The sequence below is a fragment of the Nomascus leucogenys genome, chromosome 3 (assembly GCF_006542625.1).
Source record: "Nomascus leucogenys isolate Asia chromosome 3, Asia_NLE_v1, whole genome shotgun sequence".
Classification (NCBI taxonomy): Eukaryota; Metazoa; Chordata; class Mammalia; order Primates; family Hylobatidae; genus Nomascus; species Nomascus leucogenys.
Genome location: NC_044383.1, coordinates 145,842,328 through 145,869,312, shown reverse-complemented (window position 1 = coordinate 145,869,312; position 26,985 = coordinate 145,842,328). Strand labels below are relative to the sequence as shown.

General features: G+C 42.0%; 2 protein-coding genes and 2 non-coding genes across 5 annotated transcripts in view; 3 read left to right on the top strand and 1 right to left on the bottom strand.

Annotated features, from left to right (window-relative positions):
- Positions 1-10,259, top strand: part of TCP1 (t-complex 1) — an 11,535-nt gene extending 1,276 nt beyond the window's left edge. The window contains exons 2-12 of the mRNA XM_012505987.2: positions 330-415; positions 602-730; positions 2,800-2,897; positions 3,299-3,409; positions 3,933-4,114; positions 4,718-4,844; positions 7,648-7,823; positions 8,202-8,325; positions 8,680-8,872; positions 8,975-9,138; positions 9,510-10,259. Of these exons, the coding sequence (XP_012361441.1) occupies positions 330-415; positions 602-730; positions 2,800-2,897; positions 3,299-3,409; positions 3,933-4,114; positions 4,718-4,844; positions 7,648-7,823; positions 8,202-8,325; positions 8,680-8,872; positions 8,975-9,138; positions 9,510-9,726 (1,607 nt within the window). The 3' untranslated portion in view covers positions 9,727-10,259. The remainder of the gene's footprint in view (positions 1-329; positions 416-601; positions 731-2,799; positions 2,898-3,298; positions 3,410-3,932; positions 4,115-4,717; positions 4,845-7,647; positions 7,824-8,201; positions 8,326-8,679; positions 8,873-8,974; positions 9,139-9,509) is intronic.
- On the top strand, positions 3,064-3,203 carry LOC115834565. Its single transcript, XR_004029505.1, has one exon. It is a non-coding gene; the product is annotated as a small nucleolar RNA SNORA29 (small nucleolar RNA).
- Positions 8,387-8,518, top strand: LOC115834560. Its single transcript, XR_004029500.1, has one exon. It is a non-coding gene; the product is annotated as a small nucleolar RNA SNORA20 (small nucleolar RNA).
- Positions 9,716-26,985, bottom strand: ACAT2 (acetyl-CoA acetyltransferase 2). Of its 2 annotated transcripts, none has more exons than XM_003271757.3 (9): positions 26,791-26,985; positions 25,885-26,019; positions 21,780-21,961; positions 20,353-20,470; positions 13,453-13,596; positions 12,492-12,614; positions 11,298-11,452; positions 10,471-10,581; positions 9,716-10,105 (listed from the first exon to the last, which is right to left on the bottom strand). In XM_003271757.3, the coding sequence occupies exons 1-9, from the start codon at positions 26,843-26,845 to the stop codon at positions 9,935-9,937; spliced, it is 1,194 nt and encodes a 397-aa protein (XP_003271805.1). In that variant the 5' UTR covers positions 26,846-26,985; the 3' UTR covers positions 9,716-9,934. The 2 variants fall into 2 exon arrangements, with proteins under 2 accessions (XP_003271805.1, XP_003271806.1); XM_003271758.4 differs by lacking the exon at positions 26,791-26,985 and adding an exon at positions 26,160-26,428 and having other exon boundaries at positions 9,720-10,105.

The window sequence follows — 26,985 nt, the reverse complement described above, 5'->3', positions numbered from 1 at the left end:
AAGCACAGGCCCGCGCCGCCACTTCCCGGCTTTTTTATTTTTTGTAGAAATGGGTTTCGTTATGTTGGGCAAAGGGGTCTCAAACTCCTGGCATCAAGCGATCCTCCTGCCTCGGCCTCCCGATGTTGGAATTACAGATGTGAACCACAGTGTCCGGCCCCATTTAGACTCTTAGTAGGTGGTTTTTAAATAATTAACACAGATTTGTAGATTTGGGAAATATAGGGGCTGTTGGATGTCATTTACCTTTAGGCTGAAATTACTGTCTTTCAGAGTTGTGGCTTATCCTCATTTCTTTTTTATTTTTGTTTTTAATTGATTGTCTACAGTTATGGCTGCAGCTTCGATTGCCAATATTGTAAAAAGTTCTCTTGGTCCAGTTGGCTTGGATAAAATGTTGGTGGATGATATTGGTGTAAGTACACATAACTGTTGTGTTAGTTGCCTTAAAGTAAAACTATCTTCAGTGTTTTGCTATGTTCGTTCTTTGACTTTATCAGAATCCATGTACTGGAAGGTGATATTAAAGGTGAACGTGTATTATAATGGGGCTGTGTTGATTTCTGTAAGTGGTTCATATTTTTTCCTGCCAATTTCTTAGGATGTAACCATTACTAACGATGGTGCAACCATCCTGAAGTTACTGGAGGTAGAACATCCTGCAGCTAAAGTTCTTTGTGAGCTGGCTGATCTGCAAGACAAAGAAGTTGGAGATGGAACTACATCAGTGGTAGGTAGACTGAGTAAAGAATGATCATTTTTCTAAAAATGACCGACTTTCAGAAGGTTGAAGCCATAAGTGGGTCATTTGTGCTGTGTCAGAAATAAATTACATATTCTGAATGCCCAGAAGATTGAGCAAGAAGAAAAAACAAAAGAAGTTACACATTTAAGAGGGGAAATAAGCTTCTTAGGTACAGATTCAGAAACAAAATTTATAAGTTGACAGTTACAGCTAGTTTGTACAGTTTAAGTAGGAAAGAATTTGAGTTCATTTAACATAGCCCCATTGTTTTAAATGTTGGTATTCACAAGTTTTGAGGGCTTATTTTTCCCTTTATGGCAGTATTCAGACATCACACAGATTTTTTTATGGTCTCTCAAAAGTCTTGTTTCCTCCCCCATCACCCCTTGAGACTTGGAAAGCTCTAAACTTTTCTGATTATGTGGAGGATAAAATGTTACCAATTTGGGGGAGAAACAATGTTTTTATATTATTAGTTTTTTAAGAGACCATCTGTAGCACAGGCTGCAGGGCTGCAGTGCTGCAGTGCTGTCATATCTTACTGCAGCCTGGAACTCCTGGGCTCAAGCAATCCTCCCGCCTTAGCCTCCCAGAGTGCTTGGGATTGCAGGCATATGCCACTATAACCAACTAATTAAAAACCTTTTTTTTTTTTTTTTGTAGAGACAGGGTCTCTCTATGTTGCCCAGGCTGGTCTTGAACTCCTGGCCTCAAGTGATCCTCCCTTCTTGGCCTCTGTAGTGCTGGGATTACAAGCATGAGCTGCACTCAGCCTGTTTTATTTTTTAAATCCTGACAGGTAATCTCAGGAATTCAAAATGGGAGTGTGAGAAATTAATAAATACATCATGATATGACAGTGTGATCTTATCGAGTCAGTAAATGTGATATACAGTATAAACTCTTCATAGATCATCCAGCATGCTGGTATAGTAGAAACAATATTGTTTGGTGAAAAAGATGTTAATTCTGGAGAAACGAGATAGTTTGTGGGGAAAATGTATTTCTAGATTAAACTTCAGCCATGCGGCCGGGCATGGTGGCTCAGCGTGTAATCCCAGCACTTTGGGAGGCCGAGGCGGGCAGATCACTTGAGGTCAGGAGTTCGAGACCAGCCTGTCAACACAGTGAAACCCCGCCTCTACTGAAAATACAAAAATTAGCGAGATGTGGTGGTGCGCGCCTGTAGTCCCAGCTACTCCGGAGGCTGAGGCAGGAGAATCGCTGGAACCTCAGAGGCGGAGGTTGCAGTGAGCTGAGATCGCGACACTGCCTGGGCGTCAAAGCAAGACCCTATCTGCAAAAAAATAAAAAAAAATAAAAAAAATAAAAAAATAAACTTCAGCCATGAAAGAATGGAACCTACTCCTAAAATATGAATATCATCTTTGTCTAACTTACGATAATGTGGTTTAACAAATGTAGTTTTCCTCCCATAAGAAGCTGACAAGACTTTAAGTCTTTTTACTTTAAAAATATTTCTTAGTGTTTTATCAACTTAAAAGAACTGTTTTTTAAATAAAATAATAGCCTAATATATGTCATATGAATAGTCACACTTGGTTTAGCTTCTGTTGAGCACTGTCTCTAAAGGTAATAAATGTGTTGTCTTTTACGGTTGTATTGCTGAACTAGTTTCTTAGAACATTTTTCTGGCTCCTACCCAGTTTTGGCCATTTGCATTTATAATATAATAAGACCTCACTGAACATCCACAATGGATTTGTGGAAACTGACTTTAAGAGGAAAGATGATGTATAAAAAAACAAGTGTTCCTTCCCCCATCAGCGTTACAATAAACAACTATATTTGAGAAATTGCTGTTCATTGTTTTGCTTAAAGTGGCAGTTTCCAAGAATTTATGAGTAACATTGAGGACTTAGAGTGTTTTGTAGCGTTCTTCTCCCTTCACCCCCCAGGTTTCTAATAACCAGTTAATTCATTTCACCACTACCATTTTGGTTAATAATATATGGCCATTTTAGTGTCATTTCATATGTATTGCACATGTTGAATATGCGGCATACTCAGTTCAGTGAATGTTTTCTTAACAGGTTATTATTGCAGCAGAACTCCTAAAAAATGCAGATGAATTAGTCAAACAGAAAATTCATCCCACATCAGTTATTAGTGGCTATCGACTTGCTTGCAAGTAAGATTGTTTGCATTCAGAGAAATTTTTTTTGATGTAATAGTTGTAAACTGTGTTGTCTTAACATTTTGATTAATAACTAAATTTTAATTTGAAAACCTTCAATTTAAATGTTTTAGCATTTAAGTAGTAATATTTGAAGTTAAAAACTTGGACCAGTATCTTTTTTCCCATTTGACTACCACATTTTCTCCTAATAATAGATTTTAGTGGCTATGCTTATGGGATAGATTAAACTTGCCATGATCTGAAGAGGGAGGGTTTTTTCATGTCCTCCTCCTATATGAAATGGCTGAACAGATATTATTACTTCTGACATTTTGGCTCTGTGTTAAGCATGATGAATGCAGAGTTTGAGTAGTGACTTTATAAGCGTTTTTCTCCCCCACACTTTTAAACAGGGAAGCAGTGCGTTATATCAATGAAAACCTAATTGTTAACACAGATGAACTGGGAAGAGATTGCCTGATTAATGCTGCTAAGACATCCATGTCTTCCAAAATCATTGGAATGTATCCTTGTGGTTGTCAGATAAAATTTGGGCTTTTTAAAGCATAAGACTTTGAGATGGGCATGGTGGTGTGTGCCTGTAGTCCCAGCTACTAAGGAGGCTGAGGCAGGAGGATTAATTGAACCCAGGAGTTCCAGTCCAATGTGGGCAACATAGCAAGACCCTGTCTCGGGAGGGGGTGTGTGTGTGTGTGTGCGCGCGCGTGTAGTAGCAGCAATATCAATTTTGTGCAATAAAATTTTGAATAACCAATTTTATGCAAATTGATATCAATAGAGAGGAGTAATGCTGTATTGAAATTAACTGTTGCCCTCCCTGCTTTTTTAGGGTGAAAAGGTAACAAAAAGCATGTCTAAAAGTGATATGAATTGCAGATAGTGATAATGTAACATTTTGGTGACATAAGTAATGCTTGCTTCTTTAATAGATTACTAAAAGGAAGTCCCTTCAAATTACCCTTGATTTTTCACGTGTGTACCCTTTGTCCATTCCAAACCTGTTACTGTCCTTAACTTTTGGCTTAGAAATGGTGATTTCTTTGCTAACATGGTAGTAGATGCTGTACTTGCTATTAAATACACAGACATAAGAGGCCAGCCACGCTATCCAGTCAATTCTGTTAATCTTTTGAAAGCCCATGGGAGAAGTCAAATGGAGAGTATGCTCATCAGTGGCTATGCACTCAACTGTGTGGTGGGATCCCAGGGTAAGGTTTGGGATTTGGTTTATAGAATGAGATTGCTATGGATTAAAACTAGCTTTTTTTTTTGGCTGGGCGCGGTGGCTTGTGCCTGTAATCCCAGCACTTTGGGAGGCCGTGGCAGGTGGATCATGAGGTCAGGAGTTTGAGAGCAGCCTGTCCAATATGGTGAAACCCCATCTCTACTAAAAAATACAAAAATTAGCTGGGCATGGTGGCACCCGCCTATAGTCCCAGCTACTCGGGAGGCTGAGGCAGGAGAATCACTTGAACCTGGGAGGCGGAGATTGCAGTGAGCCAAGATCACACCACTGCACTCCAGCCTGGGCAACAGAGTGAGACTCCGTCTCAAAAACAAAACAAAACAAAAAAAAAAACTTTTTGTGGATTATGTGCAGTACATCTTTTTGTAATTTAAAGCACATACAACATGTTAGAAGGAATGTGAATTAAAAGAAATTACATGCATTTAATGCCATAAAATTTTTCTAAGATAAAATGTAATGAATTATAGTCTAAATTTGTGTGTTTACATACAATTGATTATAGGTACTCTTTATTATGCTTTTAAGGATAGATGTATTAACTTAGTCTTATGTTCAATTGTAGGCATGCCCAAGAGAATCGTAAATGCAAAAATTGCTTGCCTTGACTTTAGCCTGCAAAAAACAAAAATGAAGCTTGGTGTACAGGTGGTCATTACAGACCCTGAAAAACTGGACCAAATTAGACAGAGGTATGTTGAGAGATTATTTTTGGCCTTTTAAGTGTGAGTGTCTTGGAGGACTTTAACATTTTTAGCCAAGTCAAACTATTTTACTTCCAGAAAAATTAGCCTGGTGGTGTTTTTAGAGGGATTTGGGGTTATACAACCTATATGAAAATTGGCCTTTTTGTGGAATTTTGATTGTATGAGTCTATTAATATTAAAGATATAAAAGACAGGAATCTAATTTCCTCAAAGCAGTACAGAACTCAGCAGTACGGTATTGACTGTAGCCTACGGTTTGCTAGATACTGGAGGTATCTAGCTAATGGTGGAGGTAGTGTGACCACTGCTATAGATTTGACTGCCTGACAGTCACTTAAAACAATTGTTTAGGCTGGGCACAGTGGCTCATGCCTCTAATCACAACACTTCGAGAGGCTGAGGTGGCAAGAATCTGAAGTCCAGGAGGTCAAGGCTGCAGTGAGCTGTGATTGTACCACTGCACTCCAACCTGGGTGACAGTGAGACCCTGTCTCAAAAAAAAAAAAAAACAAAAAAAAACCCAAAAAAACCAATGAATAGTTTAAACAGTAGTTAAACCAGACCTACAAGAAAGCTTTGCCAAGAGTAAGAAATGTGCTGTCATCTTTCAAATCAATCTGCATGGGTATTCTTTTTTCCTTTCTTCCATCAAAGCCAGTCCCTCTACAGTAAGCGTTCTAGAGTCTGTTTCCTTCTGCTCTAGAGCCTTGTCTTTGATTCTTCTTTCATACCTGCATCTTCAACTAATTATGCTCTTTCCTGGATTCTTCGTGTGGCTCTTTTGTCCTTCAAGCTTCTTCATACATCCTTGTGCTGTAGGTACTCCCTATCCTACATCTTTACAGGCAGATGTCATGAGTGATTTACTACACAAAACTTCTCTGGTGCTTTTCTTCTCATCCCTTTTCAGCCCTGTTCTCCATTTGAGGGACTGCATGTTAAGGTCTCTAGTGTGAAATTTGGAAGACATTTTCAGCCTTCCTCTTACTTGACCTTTAGCAACCCTTTGATTATGTCCTTCTTGAAATGCTTTCGGGGATGGAAGGCTTTGTGATGCTGCTTTGTCTGGACCATCTCATAATACTCTCCAGGATAGCCCGTTTGTTCCCATGACTTCATGTATTATCTCTCCATGCCAGAGACTCTTTCAGCTGTTTCTCTGAGCTCCAAACACACATACTTCTATCTAATAGAATGCTTTTCAAGCATCTCAAAGTGAACATGTCTAAAGCTGAACTTGTGATAATACCGCAAATTTGCTTTTGACCATTTTAGTGATGGGGACTCCTCCATACAGGCAGAAAACTAGGAAATGTCCTTAACTCCTTTTTACCAACACCTTTTCTCCTAATCTGTCGCCAAGACCGCTTGATTTCTACCTCCAAATTAAATTTACCTACTTTTCATTTTCTTGCCTAGACTGTTGTAGAAACACACCCAAGCTAGTAGTCTCTTAGACAAGCTTTTCTTTCTTCTTCAATCTAAATTATATTCTGTTGTAACTTCCTGTATTTTGTCTTCCTTTGGCTTACTACAGTTTTTACCATGAGTTTATATAACTGTGTAGCACACAGTACTTGTTCAGTAGACAAGCTGCTTTTGAGGTTGATCTGTAATTCATTTTACTTTAAAAATTCTTCAAATGATCTATTCACATGTCTTCACTTATATTGACTCTTCAAATCTGTATCTCCCATAGTTTGTGGTTTCCATGATGTAAGTGACTACCTCCTGGGAGCTTCACCTGAGTAACAACAGAGACTTCAAACTTAATCTTGTCCTAAACTGAACTCTGATTTCCCATCCTGCCCCCGAAACTGTTGCTATTTATTTTACTCCAGGACTCACTCAAGCCATAAAATTTGACTTTTCTGTTTAGGTTGTCTTTCAGCTTATATCTCATGTTACTATCTTGTCTTCAGCTATTCAGTGCAATTTCCACATTGATATCAGGGAATCCTTTTGAAAACGCAGATAATATACTAGTCTTGCTTAAAGATATTAAGCTTCTTAGTATCTAGACTGTTTGGTGTATCCTGCAAGGTTTTTCACTTTTCTGGTTCTACCTTCTTTTGTGCTTTCAACTCTGGACTCCTGTGTTTTTTTTTTTTTTTGTTTGTGAGACAGAGTTTTGGTCTTATTGCCCAGGCTGGAGTGCAGTGGCGCGATCTCAGCTCACTGCGACCTCCGTCTCCCGGGTTTAAGTGGTTCTCCTGCCTCAGTCTCCTGAGTATCTGGGATTACAGGTGCCCATCATCAGGCCCGACTAATTTTTTGTATTTTTAGTAGAGACGGTTTCACCGTGTTGGCCAGGCTGGTCTTGAACTCCTGACCTCAGGTGATCTGCCCGCCTCAGCCTCCCACAGTGCTGGGATTACAGGCATGAGCCACTGCGCTTGGCCTGGACTTCTCTTTATTGTTCACCTCCTAGGCTAAATTTATGTCTTTTATGTGCTTATAATCTCTGCATACCACTTTAGTGACACTTGCCCTGGAATGTGATTAGTAATCCCTCTCCCCACTAGATCCTCAAAGGCAGGACCTGTGTTCCCTGTTTAACCATAGTTCTCAATTGGTAATTCAAATTTGGGTTGGGGAGAGCTAAGTGGTAATTTTTAATTCCTTCAAATTTTCCATGAATTGGACTAATTTAAATTCTGGTCAGAGATAACAAAGGTTAATACAATTTGATCTATGATTATCTTGTGATAAATACTTAATGGAAGTTAAAGCTAAATTATTTTTAAAAATCACAGAAGGTAACTCAGGTTACAAAAACACTTTGCAGAGAATCAGATATCACCAAGGAGAGAATTCAGAAGATCCTGGCAACAGGTGCCAATGTCATTCTAACCACTGGTGGAATTGATGATATGTGTCTGAAGTATTTTGTGGAGGCTGGCGCTATGGCAGTTAGAAGAGTTTTAAAAAGGGACCTTAAACGCATTGCTAAAGCTTCTGGAGGTATGTCTTGTGCTGGCTGTCACATAAAATACTTTTATTATACCTGACCCCACCAAAGATCTTTTTACATTGGAATATTGACAGAAAACGCTTCGAAAACATTCATATTCTCTTAATGCTTTGTGCTACCAACACATTTATAGAGCCATTTTTCATGTAACTGGAGAAATTGATTAAGTTTGTTGGAAATTCATGAACTGAATTTGTTCATTTCTAAAATGACATAGTTCCATCTTAGGATAAAAGGAGTTACTGTGTGCTGCCTAACTAAATTCTAAACTTGTAATATAGCACTTTTATCACAAATGCTACTGAGTCCAAGGATATTAAAATCATGAAAGAGCAATATTCACAGATCCTTTGTAACTCTCTTAATAGCAACTATTCTGTCAACCCTGGCCAATTTGGAAGGTGAAGAAACTTTTGAAGCTGCAATGTTGGGACAGGCAGAAGAAGTGGTACAGGAGAGAATTTGTGATGATGAGCTGATCTTAATCAAAAAGTAAGAGCTACTTTCTAAAATTGTAAAGTTATACCGATTTTGTTATGTAAAAGCAGGTTTTCTTCCCATTTATTTGCTGCTTGTAGTCTCACAGTGATATGAGCAGTTATACGCATGGGATAAAATAACATTGGGCCACTGTAAATTGAGATGAAGTAACCATTTTCATCTCTTCTGCATGGACTAGACATTGTTTCTGTATAGTATATCTAAATACCCTGTGTAAGCAGGACTTAAGGGAACTTTATGTAGACGTATTTTATTAAAATGCCATTTTTTTGAGAAATTGATGGTCTTGGCAAAAAAAAATTAAAAAGAATGCTGTTACAAGAATTTCACTTTTGTTTTGAACAGTACTAAGGCTCGTACATCTGCATCGATTATCTTACGTGGGGCAAATGATTTCATGTGTGATGAGATGGAGCGCTCTTTACATGATGCACTTTGTGTAGTGAAGAGGGTTTTGGAGTCAAAATCTGTGGTTCCAGGTGGGGGTGCTGTAGAAGCAGCCCTTTCCATATACCTTGAAAACTATGCAACCAGCATGGTAAGAAGAGTTATTTCTTGTCTTAGAGGCCTGAGAGCAGTAGCTGTGGATCTTAATTTTTTTTCCCTTTTGTGAAGTCACCTAATTGTCTTCTTTTCCTAGGGGTCTCGGGAACAGCTTGCTATTGCAGAGTTTGCAAGATCACTTCTTGTTATTCCCAATACACTAGCAGTTAATGCTGCCCAGGACTCCACAGATCTGGTTGCAAAATTAAGAGCTTTTCATAATGAGGCTCAGGTTAACCCAGAACGTAAAAATCTAAAATGGTAAGCATACAATTTCCCGCTTTTTGTTAACCTCTGCAAAACAGGTTGCATTAAAAAGGATAGTAGTCAATTTACATGTCAGCAAACATAAGTAACAGACTTGTCAAATACTTAACATGAAAAACTTCACAGCAAGCATTTGTTGTTCACTCACTGTAATTCAAGAGACAATGATTAATTATTAGCACTGGTGTGCCTTAGTTAACAATTCTGATTGCTAATCTCTCCCTGCTTCTTTGGGTAGAAAGACTACCTACAAGATCTCTAGTCTGACTTAAAAATCAAGCTTAATACTTGAGTGAAATGCTGGAGTTAATAGGCCACCTAACTAAGTTGTAAGCGGCCATTTAATAGTTCTTTCTTAATTGCAGGATTGGTCTTGATTTGAGCAATGGTAAACCTCGAGACAACAAACAAGCAGGGGTGTTTGAACCAACCATAGTTAAAGTTAAGAGTTTGAAATTTGCAACAGAAGCTGCAATTACCATTCTTCGAATTGATGATCTTATTAAATTACATCCAGAAAGTAAAGATGATAAACATGGAAGTTATGAAGATGCTGTTCACTCTGGAGCCCTTAATGATTGATCTGATGTCTCTTATTTATAACAATGTTAAATGCAATTGTCTTGTACCTTGAGTTGAGTATTATGCATTAAAGTACAAGCTGTAAACTTGGGTTTTTGTGATGTAGGAAATGGCTCCCATCTGTACTTTGGTCCTCTGATTTCACATATTACAACCTAGTACTTTATTAGTTTAAAAAGAAATTGAAGTTGTTCAAAGTTTAAGCAATTCATCCTCTCTGAACACACATTGCTATTCCCATCCCACCCCCAATGCACAGTGCTGCAACACCACGACTTCCGCCCGTTCTCTCCAGTGCGTGTAACAGGGTCACAAGAATTCGACAGCCAGATGCTCCAAGAGGGTGGCCCAAGGCTATAGCCCCTCCTTCAATGTTGACCTAAGGGGGAGAAAAGATTTAGATTGTTTATTCTTCTGTGGACACAGTTTAAAATCTTCTCTTTTTCCTCTTAATGTATCAGCATGCTACCCTTTCAAACTCAAATTTTCATTTTAACTGCTTAGGAATAAATTTACACCTTTGTGAAAATTCATCCCTGCCTATCTTACCTCGTTCCTTTTATGCCAAGTAAGCTAATGTCTTTTTTTTTTTTTTTTTAATACCATGGGAAGTAATGAACTCAGTCCTAGTAACTAGTATTTCTTTAACTATTACCCACATGGCCATACACCTGGAAGATACTATCTTAAAATTGGATTGTGAAATTCACTGGTAAGCTCTCAGGGTTACTTGTGCATCTTTACCTTCTCTGGGTTTAATCCAAGTTCTTTAACTATTGCAACAGAGAGGGCTGCAAAGGCTTCATTGATTTCAAATATGTCAACATCCTCCAGTGACCAACCTGCTTTTGTAACCTAGAGGAAAGATACATAGAAAAGAGGTTAAACTTGGGTGGAAAGGCTAAAGTTAAACCCTTCTTTGTTAACATAAATATGAAATATGCTGCATGATGCTGATAACTGCTACTTTGGTTTGTTCTTAGGTTAATACAGTGACATTCTCACACATTTTTGCCTTAGTGACATCCATTCCATCCAAAAGGTTAAGGATGTGATCTAAAAGATCCCTTAGAAATTCTAAATTGTCTTAAATTTTGAACCAGTAGCATCTGTTATGTGTTCCTAAGGGGAATGTAACAATCAGTTCCCCTAAAAAGCATGTGATCTAAATGCTCTCACTGGCTGGGGGTAGTGGCTCACACCTGAAATCTCAACACTTGGGGAACCTAAGGCAAGAGGATCAATTGAACTCAGGAGTTCAAAACCAGCCTGGGTAACACAGACCTTGTCTCTACAAAATGAAGAAGGCATGGCAGTGCACCTGTAGTTCCGAGGTAACTTGGGAGGCTGAGGCAGGAGGAATATTTGAGCGTAGGAGTTTTGAGGCTGCAGTGCTATGATGGTGCCACTAAACTCCAGCCTGGACAACAGAGCAAGACCTTGTCTCAAAAACAAATAAATGCTCTTGGTTACTCTTCTGGTAGTGAAAGACTAGAGATAACTACATGAATAAGCTCATTTAAGGCTAACAGGAAGACAAATTTCATAAAAGGTAATAAGGTTATACTCACAGCTTGCTTTATGGCTGGAATTGGTCCTATTCCCATAATGGAAGGCTCCACACCCACTTGGGACCAGGAAACTATCCGTGCTAAAGGTGTAAGCCCACGTTTATCAGCTTCTGACTTCTTCATAAGAACCACAGCTGCAGCACCATCATTCATTCCTGTAAAATATGAGTGACTTAATTTCTTATAGTGCTTATTAACCTCAGTTACATATCTGTGGCTTCTTTGCCACCTGAAGACATGGGTTAAATTTGATTTTAACCTGTTGGCTAAGGCATTTACTACAATTCAACAGACTTTACAGTATACATGGAAATTATGTTTGGCAATATATTGACCACAAAACTTTCCAACTAGAGAAAGTGGTAGGATTACAGTAGTCAGGGCTGGGCATGGTGGCTCATGCCTGTAATCCCAGCACTTTGGGAGGTGGGCGAGGGTGGATCACCTGAGGTCTGGAGTTTGAGACCAGCCTGACCAATAGGGTGAAACTCATCTCTACTTAAAACAGAAAAATTAGCTGGTGTGGTGGCGTGTGCCTGTAGTCCCAGCCACTCAGGAGGCTGAGACAGGAGAATTGCTTGAACCTGGGAGGCGGACGTTGCAGTGAGGCAAGATTGCACCACTGTACTCCGGCCTGGGCGACAGAGTAAGGCTCCGTCTCAAAAAAGAAAAAAAAAGATTACAGCAGTTGGGGAGGGGAGATCTCTGACAGGAAATGGAAGAATAAGCCTGGGCCTCACAAGGAGGTATTGGGAGTTTCTGGTACTGGAAAAATACAAAGGTAGATAAACTGAAGTTCCCTAATTTACTTCTTCATTTGTATGTCTAGTTGGGATGTCAAGAAACCAAATTAATTCTTTCAGTATAGGTTAAGTCAATGATCAAATACAGAGAAATGACATGTTTCCTTAAACTGTTTTAAGAATAATTTTGTATATAAATAAGAGTTGGGTGTGGTGGCTCATGCCTGTAGTCCCCCAGCTACTTGGGAGGTTAAGGCAGGGGGCTCACTTGATCCCAGGAGTTTGAGGCTGCGAGTGAGCAATGATCATATCGCTGCACTCCAACCTGGCTGGCAGAGTGAGTCCCTGTCTCAAAAAATAGTACTTTTGTATATAAATAAAGAGAAAAATATTCACTTGGTAGACCTTATAGAACATAGTATTCCCCCAGATGTCCTTCAGAAAATACAACCTGAAGCATTGGCTGGGGTGACTGTTCCCGTTCCATCGGTAAGAAAGCAAGGCTTTAGCTTGGATATGGTTTCTATGTTGCTCCCATGGTGAGGAAACTCATCTGTTTTAACTTCAATAAGACCTAAACGAAGGAAACCCAATTACTCAAGATTAGTCCAGAGACAGAAGTAAGTGTGCTAGGAATGGTGGGTTCTCTGACATTAAACATGAGGATTCATATTCAGCAGAAAAGTTTTAATATGTGACCACTTTGATTACAACAGGAGGAAAGTACACACAAGAATTATTGTACATGAAAACAATTTATGAGTATGTCCTTATGAGACACCTGTGTTTTCCAAATCCATAGGGCTTCCTGAGGAAAGTAGCTACCAGGGGCCTGTTTGTGCCAAATTCTGCTATAGTTTGGGTCATAGTACTTGGCTGGTTATGAGTGAGTGGATCAGGGAGTCTCAAAGCCAATCGTGCACTGCTAGCAGGACATAAGAGATGTCAGTTATCAATAAGGGAGGTTGACAGGGAGCATTCTGTATTAGAAAATCGCGAGTGACCCCAAAAGATCCACCCTTTGAATGTGAAACAGATCACACAGAAGCAGCAAGAAGTAACGGGTGTCCACTTCTGAGGAGGTTGAGCCTATACAGGAAACAGGTCAGCTGGTGCCTTCTAACAACCATGAGCCAGTGCTCCAGCTTCTCATGAAATCTGCTGTGTGTGCACAGTGGTCCTGGACACTCTGGAACAAAGAGTGCCTGAGTGCTGACATAGGTCCCATGTTACCGTGTCCTGTAAACCTCAGCATACCCCCTCCCCACATTCATGTATCCAGGGCATATATTTGCAACCTGAAAAACACAACTAAGATACAATTTCTAAAGATTCCTATGTATTACTCTTTTAGATGTTACTCTTACCTATAAATAGGTTGATGTTTAATTAAACCATTATGATATACTCACCCTTTCTAGTTGACACCAAAACTGGTACAATCTCTTTGTCAAAATGGCCAGCTTTCTGTGCATTCTCTGTCCTGTTCTGGGACAGAACTGCAACCTTGTCCTGATCTTCTCTACTCACTTGCCATTTTTTGGCTACATTTTCAGCTGGGAAAAGAAAAACAGCAAAAAAGTAACATTTTCATGAACTGGCATTTGATAGCTCAAGTTATCCACATTTGACCAAGCACTGACTGACCACACATGCTAGCAGGCTCATGGTGGCCTGTGCAATGCTCTGTGTGGGGTGGCCCTGCCTGCCACTGGCAGTTGGTTTGGAAATGTTGCAGTGACTTTCAGGAGTCATACTTCTCTCCTTCCCTTTCTATATAATTGTAAACTTACAGAAATTTCCTTCACCCAGTCACCATTTATATTTTCCCTCCATTTGCTTTAATATTTTCTTCCAAACCATTTGAGAGAAAGTTGGAGATACAATGCCTTCTTACTCTTAAATTTTAATTTCAGTGTATACTTCCCCAAAACAAGGCCACTTTCTTACATAAGCACAGTTACAAAACTCAAGAAATTGGGCCAAGTGTGGTGGCTCACACCTGTAATCCCAGCATTTTGGAAGGCTGAGGTGGGAGGATCACTTGAGCCCAGGAGTTTGAGACCAGCCTGGGCACGGCGAGACTGTCTCCATTAAAAATAAATTTAGCCGGGCATGGTGTGTGTGCCATGTAGCTAGTAGTCCTAGCTGCTTGGGAGGCTGAGGCAGAAGGATCACTTAAGCCTAGGAGTTCAAGGCTGCAGTGAGCCATGATTGTGCCTCTGCACTCCAGCCTGGGTGACCCTGTCTCACAAAACAAAACAAAAATCAGGAAATTTAACATGAATCAGACACTATAATCCTTGGTCCACATTCAAATTTCACCTATTATTCCAGTAATGTCCTTCTAGCTCCTTTATTTGTTCAGTCCAGGAGCCAATAAAGCAGCATGCATTCTACAACCATCAATCTCTCTAGTTTGCTTTTATCTGTAACAGTTCTTCAGACTATGCTTCTTAAGCTTGATATTTTTGAAGAACATGGGCCAGTTCTTTTGTTAAGTGTCATCAATTTTGATTTGTCTGATGTTTCCTCAGAATTAGATTAAGATTCTGCCAAAAGGCAGGTATACCACTGAATGATAGTATGATTTTTCTCAGCGAGTCTTATTAGGACACAAATGACAATCAGTTTATCCCAGGTGATGTCATCTTTGATCACTTGGTTAAAATGGTTTGGTATTCACCAGGTTTCTAGCTTTTAAAGGTACCATTTTTTCATTTATAAGTAATCAATAATTTATCAGAGGTTCTTTTTAGATTATCAAAATATCTTCCCCATCATATTTTCACCCACTAGTTTTAGCATTCATTCATGACTTTCTAACTCCAACATTCTTTCTATTGGTAAGGTATTAATTGGCATTTTACCATAAAGAAAAGCTTTTCCTTTTCTCCCATGTATTCAGTTATTTATATCAGGATGGACTCATACATTTTCATTTTATTGAGTAAGTTATAATTCATTACTATCATTACTTACTTTGATGCTGAAATTGTTCAAAATTTGGGCAGTTATAACCCATTACTATCATTACTGACTTTGATGCTCAAATTGTTCAAAATTCCACTACAGGAAAGTGGAAGCCCCGTAGGCTGCCTCCTGTGTACTTTCGACATGTCCCCGAGCATGTCCTTAATTTTTTAGCATTTCTTCCCTAGCCTTGGAAAGGGCCATTTCTCCAAACAATCTTAGTTCCTTTTAGTGGATAAATGTATTTAGAAGATCTGGGTGTCAGGACTGCTTGTTGTTACTGGTTTGTCATTGTTTCTAGGTCTGTTCAGTAGAAACTTCCATATGTATTATTTATTTATGTATGTATGTATGTATTTATTTATTTATTTATTTATTTTTGAGACGGAGTCTTGCTCTGTCCACCAGGCTGGAGTGCAGTGGCGCGATCTCAGCTCACTGCAAGCTCCGCCTCCCGGGTTCACGCCATTCTCCTGCCTCAGCCTCCCGAGTAGCTGGGACTATAGGCGCCCGCCAACACGCCCGGCTAATTTTTTGTATTTTTAGTAGAGACGGGGTTTCACCGTGTTAGCCAGGATGGTCTCGATCTCCTGACCTCGTGATCCGCCCACCTCGGCCTCCCAAAGTGCTGGGATTACAGGCTTGAGCCACCACGCCTGGCCTCATATGTATTATTTATAATTTTACATATACACACACACTCATGGTAACACCTTGAGTTCATACTGCATTTTGAGTTCTCCAAAATGCAACCTAACACCACAAGCTACATTCTTCTCCCTTTCCGTATTTGTAACTCTCTTCTATAAATGTGAGAATTGGCCAGGTTCGGTGGGTCACACCTGTAATCCCAGCACTTTGGGAGGCTGAGGTGGGAGGATCCCTTGAGCTCAGGAGTTTGAGGCCAGCCTGGGCAACATGGTGAAACCCCATTTCTACAAAAAATACAAAAAATTAGCCAGGCATGGTGGTGCGTACCTGTGGTACCAGCTACTCAGGAGGCTGAGGTGGGGATTGCAGTGAGCCAAGATTGAGCCACTGCACTCTAATCTGGGTGACAGAGTGAGACCTGTCTCCACAAAAAAAAAAGAAAAAAAAAAAAAGTTATTGCTTTGCTTTCTATGTCTTGTCTTTACTTACCAAGCTGTTTTTCTTTTTCTTTTTTTTTTTGGATGATGTCTCACTATGTTGACCAGGCTGGAATGCAGCAGCTACTAACAGGCAAAATCAACCATAGTATACTATACAACTTCAAACTGCTAGTCTCAAGTGATCCTCCCACCACAGCCTCCCTAGTAGCTGGGACTACAGGCACCTGCCACTGCACACTGTAAAAGCTATTCTCTTATATGTATTTCTAGAAGCTTTACAGTTTTTGCTTTTATTTTTAAATCCATGATTTATCTCAAATTAGCTTTTATATAGGGTGTGAGGTAGGGATCTAGGTTCATCTTTCCCTGTGAGTAATCTGTTGTTCCAGCACCATTTGTTGAAAAGACTTTAATTTCTCCATTTCATTCCATTGATGCCTTTGTTGAAAACGAGCACAAGTCTGGGTCTATTTCTGAACTCTGTTCTCTTTCTCTGTCCTTATGCCAAAACCACACTGTCTTGTTTACCACAGCTTTATAGGTAATGTTAAAATCAGAGCATGTAAGTGCTATTTTCTAACTTCAAAATTGTTTTGGCTATTCTGAGTGCTTTGCATTTCATACAGTATTTATTTACACTATTTATCTATTTATTTATTTATTTAGAGATGGAGTTTCATTCTTGTTGCCCAGGCTGGAGTGCAATGGTGCAATATCTCAGCTTACTGCAACCTCCGCCTCCCAGGTTCAAGCAAGTCTCCTGCCTTGGCCTCCAGAGTAGCTGGGACTACAGGGGCCCGCCGCCACACCTGGCTAATTTTTTGTAGTTTTAGTAGAGACGGGGTTTCACCGTGTTAGCCAGGATGGTCTCGATCTCCTGACCTCATGATCTGCCCGCCTCGGCCTCCCAAAGTGTTAGGATTACAGGCGTGAGACACCGAGCCCGGCCAGAAGCTATTCTTTTGTTGTTGTTGTGTCACTATGTTACCCAGACTGGAATGCAGTAGATACTCACAGGTGCAATCATAGTAGACTATGATAGCGTTGCCCAGGCTAGACTCAAACTCTTGGACTCAAGCAATCTCCTGCCTCAGCTCTTGAGTAGGTGGGACTACAGGCACATACCACCATGCCTGGCTCCTTTAGTATTTCTTATAGTGTAGGTGTGCAGGCAATTCATTTTCCTTCATCTAAAAATCGCTCTTCACTTTCAGTCTTTTTTTTTTTTTTTTTTTGAGACAGAGTCTCACTCTGTTGCCCAGACTGGAGTGCAGTGGCATGATCTTTTTTTAACTTTTTTCTACAATTTGCTAAGGTGCAATTTTTCCCTTGTCCATCTTGGTCTTTGAACTTCTTTTCACACCAAATTTGGAAATTTTCTTCAGTTTTTTTCTGCCCCATTCTCTCTCTTCCTTGTGTATGAGATTCCTATTCCATGCATGCTAGTCCTATTCATTTTGTCCTGCAGACCACCAAGGCTCTGTTCATTTATATTTTATTTTTTTGAGATGGAGTTTCACTCTTGTTGCCCAGGCTGGAGTGCAATGGTGTGATCTCAGCTCAACGCAACCTCCGCCTCCCAGGTTCAAGCGATTCTCCTGCTTCAGCCTCCCGAGTAGCTGGGATTACAGGCATGCGCCACCAGCCTGGCTAATTTTGTATTTTTAGTAGAGACGGAGTTTCTCCATGTTGGTCAGGTGGGTCTCGAACTCCCAACCTCAGATGATCTGCCTGCGTTGGCCTCCCAAAGCGCTGGGATTACAGGTGTGAGCCACCGCACCTGGCCTGTTTTTTAATTTAATTTAATTTAATTTAATTTTTTGAGACAGAGTTTTGCTTGTCACCCAGGCTGGAGCGCAATGGTGCAATCTTAGCTTGCTGCAACCTCCACCTCCTGGGTTCAAGCTATTCTTCTGCCTCAGCCTCCCAAGTAGTTGGGATTACAGGCACGGGCCACCACATACAGCTCATTTTTGTATTTTTAGTAGAGACAGGGTTTCACCACCTTGGCCAGGCTGGTCTTGAACTCCTGACCTCAGATGATCTACCCGACTTGGCCTCCCAAAGTGCTGGGATTACAGGTGTGAGCTACCGTGCCTGGCCTGTTCATGTATTCTCCATTATTTTTCTCTGTGTTCTTCAGGTTGTGTATATGATCTATCTTCAAACTTCCTGACTCTTTTTCTTCTGTCTCCAAGATGCTGTTAAGGCCATTCAGAATTTTTTTTTTCTTTTTTTTTAGAGATGAGGTCTAACTATGTTGCTCAGCCTAGTCTCAAACTCCCAGCCTCAAGCAATCCTCCTGCCTCAGCCTCCCAAGGTGCTGGGATTACAGGTGTCAGCCACCATGCCCAGCCCCATCCCAGTGAATTCTTAATTTCAGATTGTGTACTTTGCAAGTTCTAGAATTTCTATTTGGTTCTTGTTTGTATTTTTTCCTTTTACTCCTGAGATGTCCACATCTATTCCTCCATGAAGATTATATTTTCCTTTGTATCTTTAAACATCTGTAAAGTAGAGCCTTTAAGATCCTTGTCTGATAATTCTAGTATTGCAGGGTCTGTTGACTGTTGTGGTTTTTTTTCCACCCTGGTTGTAAGCTATATTTTCCTAATTCTTTGTGTACCTAGAAAGTTCTTATTGCATGCTGCACATTATAGTTGCTACATAGTTGGACATATGGATTTTATTATCTTTAGAGAATATATTGAGTTTTGTTTCCACAAGCCGTCAAAATACTGGCAAATCACCTTGATCCTTTTGAGGCTTGTTTTTAAGCTTATTAGTTTGGGTCTAGAGTAGCTTTTACTCTGTGGCTTTGGCCCTACCCCTAAACTGTGGTCTTTCTGAGATGTCAATGGAGTGTCCAAGGGGTTCAGTAAGGTTTCCACTTGCTTGTCCAGAACTTTTATCTCCTGGTAATATATAAAATCTCCGGTTCACCTCTCCCTTGCAGCTCCTTTCTACTAGGCCTTGTAAGCTATTACCTACAAGCTTAGTATTTGATCAAAGACTTAAGGGGACCCTTTTGCAGATTTCTGGAGCTCTTTTTTTCTTCTCCCCCTTATTCTGCCCCACAAACTCCAGCCATCTCAGAAGCCCCAAATTCTCTGCTTCTTCGAGTCACTGAGACCACTGTTTCCAGCTTAGGCTCTGCCTCTCCATAACACAGTTTGGGAAGTGCCTCAGGTAGAGACAGTGACAGTTGGGTTTTCCCTTCTCTCAAGGACTTCAGTCTTACATGAGTATTAGTCACAACCTGACATATATAAAACAGTGGCTTTATATATTTTCACAAGTTTTATGCTTGTTTATAGTGGGAAGTCTAATCTTTGTCAATTACTCCATCATGACCTGAGGCTTTTTTCTTTTTTTCTAAAGAAGAGCAATTTATTTTCTTACAGTTCTGGAGGCTGGAAGAGTACAATTCAATCCACAGTACACCTTGGAAAGGGCTCGGGATCTGAATTTTTAATGACCACTTCTAGTTATGGTTGAGGCAGTTGGTCACACAGTGTCTTCCATGGTCTGCCTGTGTTCTTATAGCCTTCTCTGTTGTGGCTCTAAGTCGAGAAGTGGTCAAGATGCCTTGAGCTTCTCATTGCTTCCCATATCCCTAAGCCCTTCCTTCCTTCCTCTTGGAAGGAAGTTTCCTCTTGGAATCTTGTACTTTTCCCCATTACCTTTTTCACATATTTATATGTTACATAGAACCAGAGCCATTGCTGCATGCATTTGAGCAAGGTGCTTAACATCTCAGGGTTTGATTCTTTAACTCTAAAATGTCTATTCTGTTTCCTAAGTTTTACATGTATACTAAAGACAAGAGTTATTTTGATTTCCCAGTTGCTTTGCCATTAAACCTAGACCACAGGACCCCTCAACATGAATGACCAATAACCCAGTTGTGTAGTGCAAAAAATACAGTTAGGTACCAAAAAGCAACTGGTTTATCTCTGTTACTACCTCTGCCACACAAGCACTATTTGTGGGCCCTGTTTCTTCATTTGGTAAAATGAGGGGTTGATCCAGAAGAACTCTGACGTACTTCCCACTTCCAACATTCTCTGATAATCAAGGGTTCACGAAAAAGAGAATACTTACTTCACTTCAGTTAATCAAAGAAGAGATACAAAAATCCTTAAGACAGTCTCTGGCCATAAGGACAAAAGCACCTAAGAAGCAGATTACTATATGGTCTTTTTAACCTTTTTAAAGCTAATACAGTTTCAGCTATGTCTGCCTTACCTGTAATACCCATATGACAGTTGTGAAATGCATCTGTAAGACCATCACAGAGTATACTGTCAGTCAGTGGCATCTCACCTATCTTTACTCCTGTTCTCAAGTAAGCCAAGTGAGGAGCCTAGAAGTCAAAAATAAAAATGGATTTAGGCTTAGTTGTAATTAGTCTTATCCCCAGAATACAACTCAAAACTATCTAGTATTTCCTAAGTCTTCATCTAGGCCCCTTTGCAGCCCTTCTCCCCAGCTCCAGGTCCTCAGCCAGGCCAGGGTCTAAAGACCCCTGGAATTAGCAGACTTCATCTTTCCTATTGTTGGGAACCATTACTCTCCTACCTACCCATTTTCAATTCTCCCTCAAACCTACCCATTCTGTGTCCTGTTTCCTTAAGAATCCCATTTATTCTTTCCATCGAGGCGATTAATTATCTGTTAAATGAAGAAATCTTCTAAGGGCTTAAGTAAAGCTAACAATGTGTTACCTATTTTAATGGATGACATAATGTCTACAGTGAGAATAATCAGGCTAACTAAATGATCGGGAGGGATTTCTGAGTAGCGGCCAGTCTTAACTCTCACCAACTCAACAGCAGGTATATTAGAATGGAAAGAGTCATTGACTGGACTTAGAGTCGGAAGAGTTGTATTTGAATGCTGGCTCTGGCCTTCAGTTTCCTTACCTGTAAACTGGGAATGATATCATCTACCCTATATGGGGCTGTTGTGAACACATATACAAAAGCACCTGGTAAAGTACTACACAGATGTCAGTGTCATCCCATCAAAATCACTGATTATTTTTGCTACCTTTAGCCTGCCTCCTCCTGAACCTCAGCAATGGCTGGGTTGAATCAGCTGCTATCTAGGGAATCTGCACCTCGGTCCCTGAGCTGCCTCAGTAGGAAGCAGGGGATATACTTTTTCTTTCAACCGCTATGCCAATTTGAGGTATGGAACTTGGTGAAACAAATCGTGCCTGACAAACCTACTGGAGAAGGGCACCACTTGGTGGTCCTCTTTTACAAGTTTTATACCCTGAAAAGGTCAAAAAAGTCTGGTCCCCAGGATCTCCTTGTCACGTGCAGGAAGGTAAGTGGCAACATCTGTCTTTTGCCTTTTACTCACAATGGGAAAGAAATTTAAAACCAAGGACATCAAGCAACTAATATTATGAATGTAATTCAGAAAATATTACACGCTTCATTAATAGTTTAGAAAATCACACTGGTTGATAAACTTTTTATCAACCTGGATTTCCCACCCAAACTGAAGAATAATTCACATTCAAGTAGGGAACAAGGTTGTCATTTCTGTTTATTTGTTCACTGTTTGGTTCCAGCTCTGCTATGCATCAGTTTACTCTGTTCTGGCATAGAGATGAGTTTCTCGGTGTGAGGTCAGTGAAAGCCACCTCATCAGAGAGGCCTTACCTTGCTCATATTTTCCATGCCTCCTGCAACCACAATGCTGGAGTCTCCTATCCCTATTGACTGGGCTGCAAGGCACACAGCTTTTAGGCCTGACCCACAGATCATCTGGCAGCTCCATGCTGGAACAGGGTAGGGAATTCCTGCACCCACACTGGCTTGTCTAACAGGATTCTGCCCACAGCCTAGAAAGAGGAACACAGAGGACTCTTAGCAATCAAGGAGAAAGACAAAAGGTCACAGTGAAAGTGTGTGTAAAATTGCCAGTTGGGTTACCTGCCACTTCTGAAAGCCTACAGGTCAGGTAAGTGCCCACTGGAGGCAAAAAGGCCTGTATACACTCTCCACCTGTCACAGTCTAGTCCTTGAATATATACTGCCTTGTGCTGCTCCGTAGGTATTTCATAGATATAAGCTTTCTCCTCCAGAAAGAAGTCATTAATACCTTAAGAAAGAAGTGTCATCCTCATCTTTTGATATGGCTTAAATGAGCTGGGCACGGTGGCCCATGCCTGTAATCCCAGCACTTTGGGAGGTCAAGGAGGGCAGATCACCTGAGGTAGGGAGTTTGAGACCAGCCTGACCAACATGGAGAAACTCCATCTCTACTAAAAATACAAAATTAGCTAGCCGTGGTGGTGCATGAACGTAATCCTAGTTACTCGGGAAGCTGAGGCAGGAGAATTGCTTGAACCCGGGAAGCGGAGGTTGTGGTGAGCTAAGATCAGGCCGTTACACTCCAGCCTGGGCAACAAGAGCGAAACTCCGTCTCAAAAAAAAAAAAAAAGGCGGGGCGGGGGGGCTTAAATAAGCATTATCAAACCTATGTCCAATAAACACAGGATATAACCTAGGCATTATCAGTGTTTCTAACTAGGGCCATTTGCTCCCAAGATCATGGCTTAAGATACTTGAGAAGAAAAGGGGTTACTTAAAAAGGAAAACCTTTGATAATAAGCAGTTCTGTTCTTGCTTAGTATTCATTAGACTATGCTTAAATGGTTATATAACAAAATATATACAAACTCAGAATTCACAAATACCTTTTTTTCTCATTCTGAGTGCTGAAACACAAATACCTTTTCATAATTCAACTATGGGACTTCCTTTAGTTGGGAAGAAATACATAATTTACTTAAAGTAGCACAGAAGAGAATAGAGTTAAAAGTTTCAAATATTCTCAATTGTCATTGTCTGTTATCAGAGTCAATGGTAAATGTTTATACAGTGGTTACTCTATTCCAAGTTTCAGATATATTCATACCTACCACTCTTCCTTGGTGAGTTTGTGGGGAAGAACTAGCAAATAAGTCATTGACAAAAACTTAGAGATCATATTCATCCCAATGTTATCAATCTGGGATTAGGCTGGAAACTAAAAACGGGTAGGGTTACTTGAGACTGAAAACATATGCAGGATCATATACATATTAAAAAGACAGGCCCGGCGCGGTGCCTCAGGCTGGGAGCAGCGGCTAACGCCTGTAATTCCAGCACTTTGGGAGGCCAAGGGGGGCGCATTACTTGAGGTCAGGGGTTCGAGACCAGCCTGGCCAACATGGTGAACCCCCCCTCTCTATTAAAAATACAAAAATTAGCTGGGCATGGTGGTGCATGACTGTAATCCCAGCTACTCAGGAGGCTGAGGCAGGAGAATCGCTTGAACCTGAGAGACAGAGGTTGCAGTGAGCCGAGATCGTACAGCTGCACTCCCCCAGCCTGGGTGACAGAGTAAGACTCCATCTCAAAAAAAAAAAAAAGAAGAAATGAGGTACAGGGCTGGGCATGGCACCTCACGGCTGTAATCCCAGCACTTTGGGAGGCCGAAGCGGGTAGATAACTTGAGGTCAGAGGTTTGAGACCAGCCTGGCCAACATGTTGAAACCCCATCTCTACTAAAAATACAAAAATTAGCTGGGCACAGTGGCAGGCACCTGTAATCCCAGTTACTTGGGAGGCTGAGGCAGGAGAATCACTGGAACCCAGGAGGCAGAGGTTGCAGTGAGCCAAGACTGCGTCACTGCACTCCAGCCTGGGCAACAGAGTGGGACTCCATCTCAAAAAAAAAAAAAAAAAAAGAGAAAGAAATGAGGTGCTAACATAATTAATAATACTAGCATTTAGCATACTATGAGCTTCATGAGAATGAGAATTTCTATCTGATCTGAACATTGCTTATCTCCAGCTGCTAAAATAGTGCCTGGTACAAAGTAGGTGCTCAATAAACATTCGTTACGTGACTGTAGAAGGTTATCTGGCTTAAGGAATAGGACAGATCTAAGTTCAAGTGCTAGCTCCACTTCAAACTGTGACCCTGGTAAGTCATTTAATCTCTCAAACACTCATTTATTCATTTGTAAAATGAAGATAATAGGATATAACAGACTTGTGGGGAAGATTAAATGAGGTAATGAAAGGAAAGCATTTAGCACGGTGCTTTAAAAGCCTTAAACTTAGTAGACATGCACCGGTAGTCCCAGCTAGCTCAGAAGTTCAAGGCCATGGTGCACCATGACTGTGCCTGTGAACAGCCACTGCACTCACGCCTAGGCAACAGACAGACTCCACTTCTACAAAAAAATTTTTAAAATTGGCCAGGTGTGGTGGCCTGCTCCTGTAATCCCAGCTACTCCAGAGGCTGAGGTGGGAGGATACCATGGAGCCCAGGAGTTTGAGCTTATAGTGGGCTATGATTGATTACACCACTGCATTCCAGCCTGGATGACAGAGTAAGATCCTGTCTCTTTAAATAATAATAATAATAATAAATTAATTAATTACGAGTGTTCAAACCCAAAGAATCAGAAGATGGGGGCACTCTCAGGACTCAGCTATATTCTTCTAGGGAGTGATATGCCCCATTTGCAAGGGGCATGATGTGGCACCTATTTTCCAAGCTCAGAACTGAGCCCTAAGAGGGCAGGGAACTTACCTGTATTGTTAGAGCCATACTCCCACCACTAAGCACAGTCTGGGGCACCTAGGAGGAACTGAATACATTTTTGTTGAATGAATGACACTTTGAGGTAATAAGGAGGAGCAGGCATACTTTCCTATGCATCGGGCTGGCCCTGCTTCTTATTTTTTATTTTTATTTTTTGAAACGGAGTCTCACTCTGTCGCCCAGGCTGGATGGAGTGTGGTGGCACAATCTCAGCTCACTGCAAGCTCTGCCTCCTGGGTTCACGTCATTCTCTGGTCTCAGCCTCCCAAGTAGCTGGGAATACAGGCGCACGCCACCACGCCCGGCTAATTTTTTGTATTTTCAGTAGAGACGGAGTTTCACCGAGTCAGCCAGGATGGTCTTGATCTCCTGACCTCATGATCTGCCCACCTCGGCCTCCCAAAGTGCTGGGATTACAGGCGTGAGCCACCGCGCCCGGCTGGCCCTGCTTCTTAAGAATGAAAAGGCAGTGGGCTGCCTGTAGTCCCAGCTACTCGGGAGGCTGAGGCAGGAGAATGGCGTGAACCTGGGAGGCGGAGCTTGCAGTGAGCCGAGATCATGCCACTGCACTCCAGCCTGGGCGACAGAGCGAGACTCTGCCTCAAAAAAAAAGAATGAAAAAGCAGTGTAGGTCAGTGGTCTAAGTTCATTCACAAAAAGCATATTAATGAAGCTAAGTCTTTTTGTTTGTTTAGAGAAAGGGTCTCACTCTGTCACCCAGAATGGAGTGCAGTGACACAATCACTGCAGCCTCAAACTCCTGGGCTCAAGTGATCCTCCCACCTCAGCCTCTCCAGTAGCTGGGAGGCACAGGCCATCATACCTGGCTATTTTATTTTTTGTAGAGACGGGGTCTTGCTTTGTTGCCCAGGCTAGTCTCAAACTTCTGGCCTCAAGTGATACTTCCTCCTCTGCCTCCCAAAGTGCTGGAATTACAGGCAGGAGCCACCCTGCCTGGCCAAGAAGCTGAGTCTCAAGCTGGATAGAAGCTACTGACAGGGCTGGAAGAAGGGGGCCACAGGAGGAATCTTAACAGAGGGAACTCTGAGCAAAAGCATGGAGGCAAGAACTTGAGTGAGTAAGAGAGTGTGTGAGTGTGTGTGTGTGTGTGTTTATGGGCTGTTTCTAATAAGCCTGACTTCTCCTGGAATCACTGAGAGTTACCTGCTGCCAAAACATGTCCAAAGATGACCTCAGACACATCTTCCGGAGCCACCGTGGCCCTCTTCAAGACTTCTTTTATGACAGTGGAGCCCAGGTCCTGGACAGGAACAGCAGCTAAGGCACCATTGAAGGAACCTACAATGGAAAGGCGGAGAGCGTGGACATCACAAGCCTGCGGGTAATGCAGAAACCACCCACGAGCAGTGGGGCCTCATGATCCTGTTCGGCAAGGCCACCGCGAGGAGGCAGTGCCCTCTCCTCCCACACGTTCCTACACCTGCTGGTCTGAGTAAAGATCAAGGTGGGTGCGACTCGCAGCGGCCAAGGGCCGGACAGGCGACTTCCAGAACGGCCTAGGGACGCCGCTGTAGCCTTTCTATTTCCCCAAATCCGAAGGACTGGATGCGGCCCCATGCTTCCCAAACAAAAGGAACCGGCGGGTCAAGGGCGTTGAAAACCATGCGGCACGAAGGAGACGAAGTCACGACTTCCAGCCATTGTGTGACAGCCCGAGCCCAGCCCAAAGCCGGGCTCAGACCACCCAGCAGTTCCGCCCCTGCCGCAGGCATTACTGACGGCGCCTCCCGGAGCCGACCAATCAGGGGCCCCGGAGGAGAACGCCTCCCTAAGCCAACCAATGGAAGAGGCAGGCCACGCGATGGCTCTATCCCGGGAGCCAATCTGAGCACGAGGGACGGAGTGCGCACATCGGAAGAGGGGGTGGGGCTGTAGCGCCAGGTCAGGGAACGCGGGAGGCGCGGGGTTCCAGGGATCCCGCGGGTCCCCATGGCTTGGCCTGACCGGCTTCCTCCACATACGCCCCTCTCCTACACAAGTCCGGCCCTCGGCGCTCCTGCCGAAGCAGCAGGCGCCTCGGACTCTGCGCGGGGCCCGCCGGCCACTCACCTATGATGGTCCGCGCCGCCGAGACGATGACCACGGGATCTGAGCCTGCATTCATCTTGCCCACCACCGCTTCTCCTGCCGCCGTCTACCCTGCGCTGCCTGCAAACTAGGCAAAGCTCCTCCTCGCAGCCCACGTGCCGCGCCGCGGGCGGGACCTGAGATAGCCACGCCCCCCGCCCACCACTTCCCCGCGCA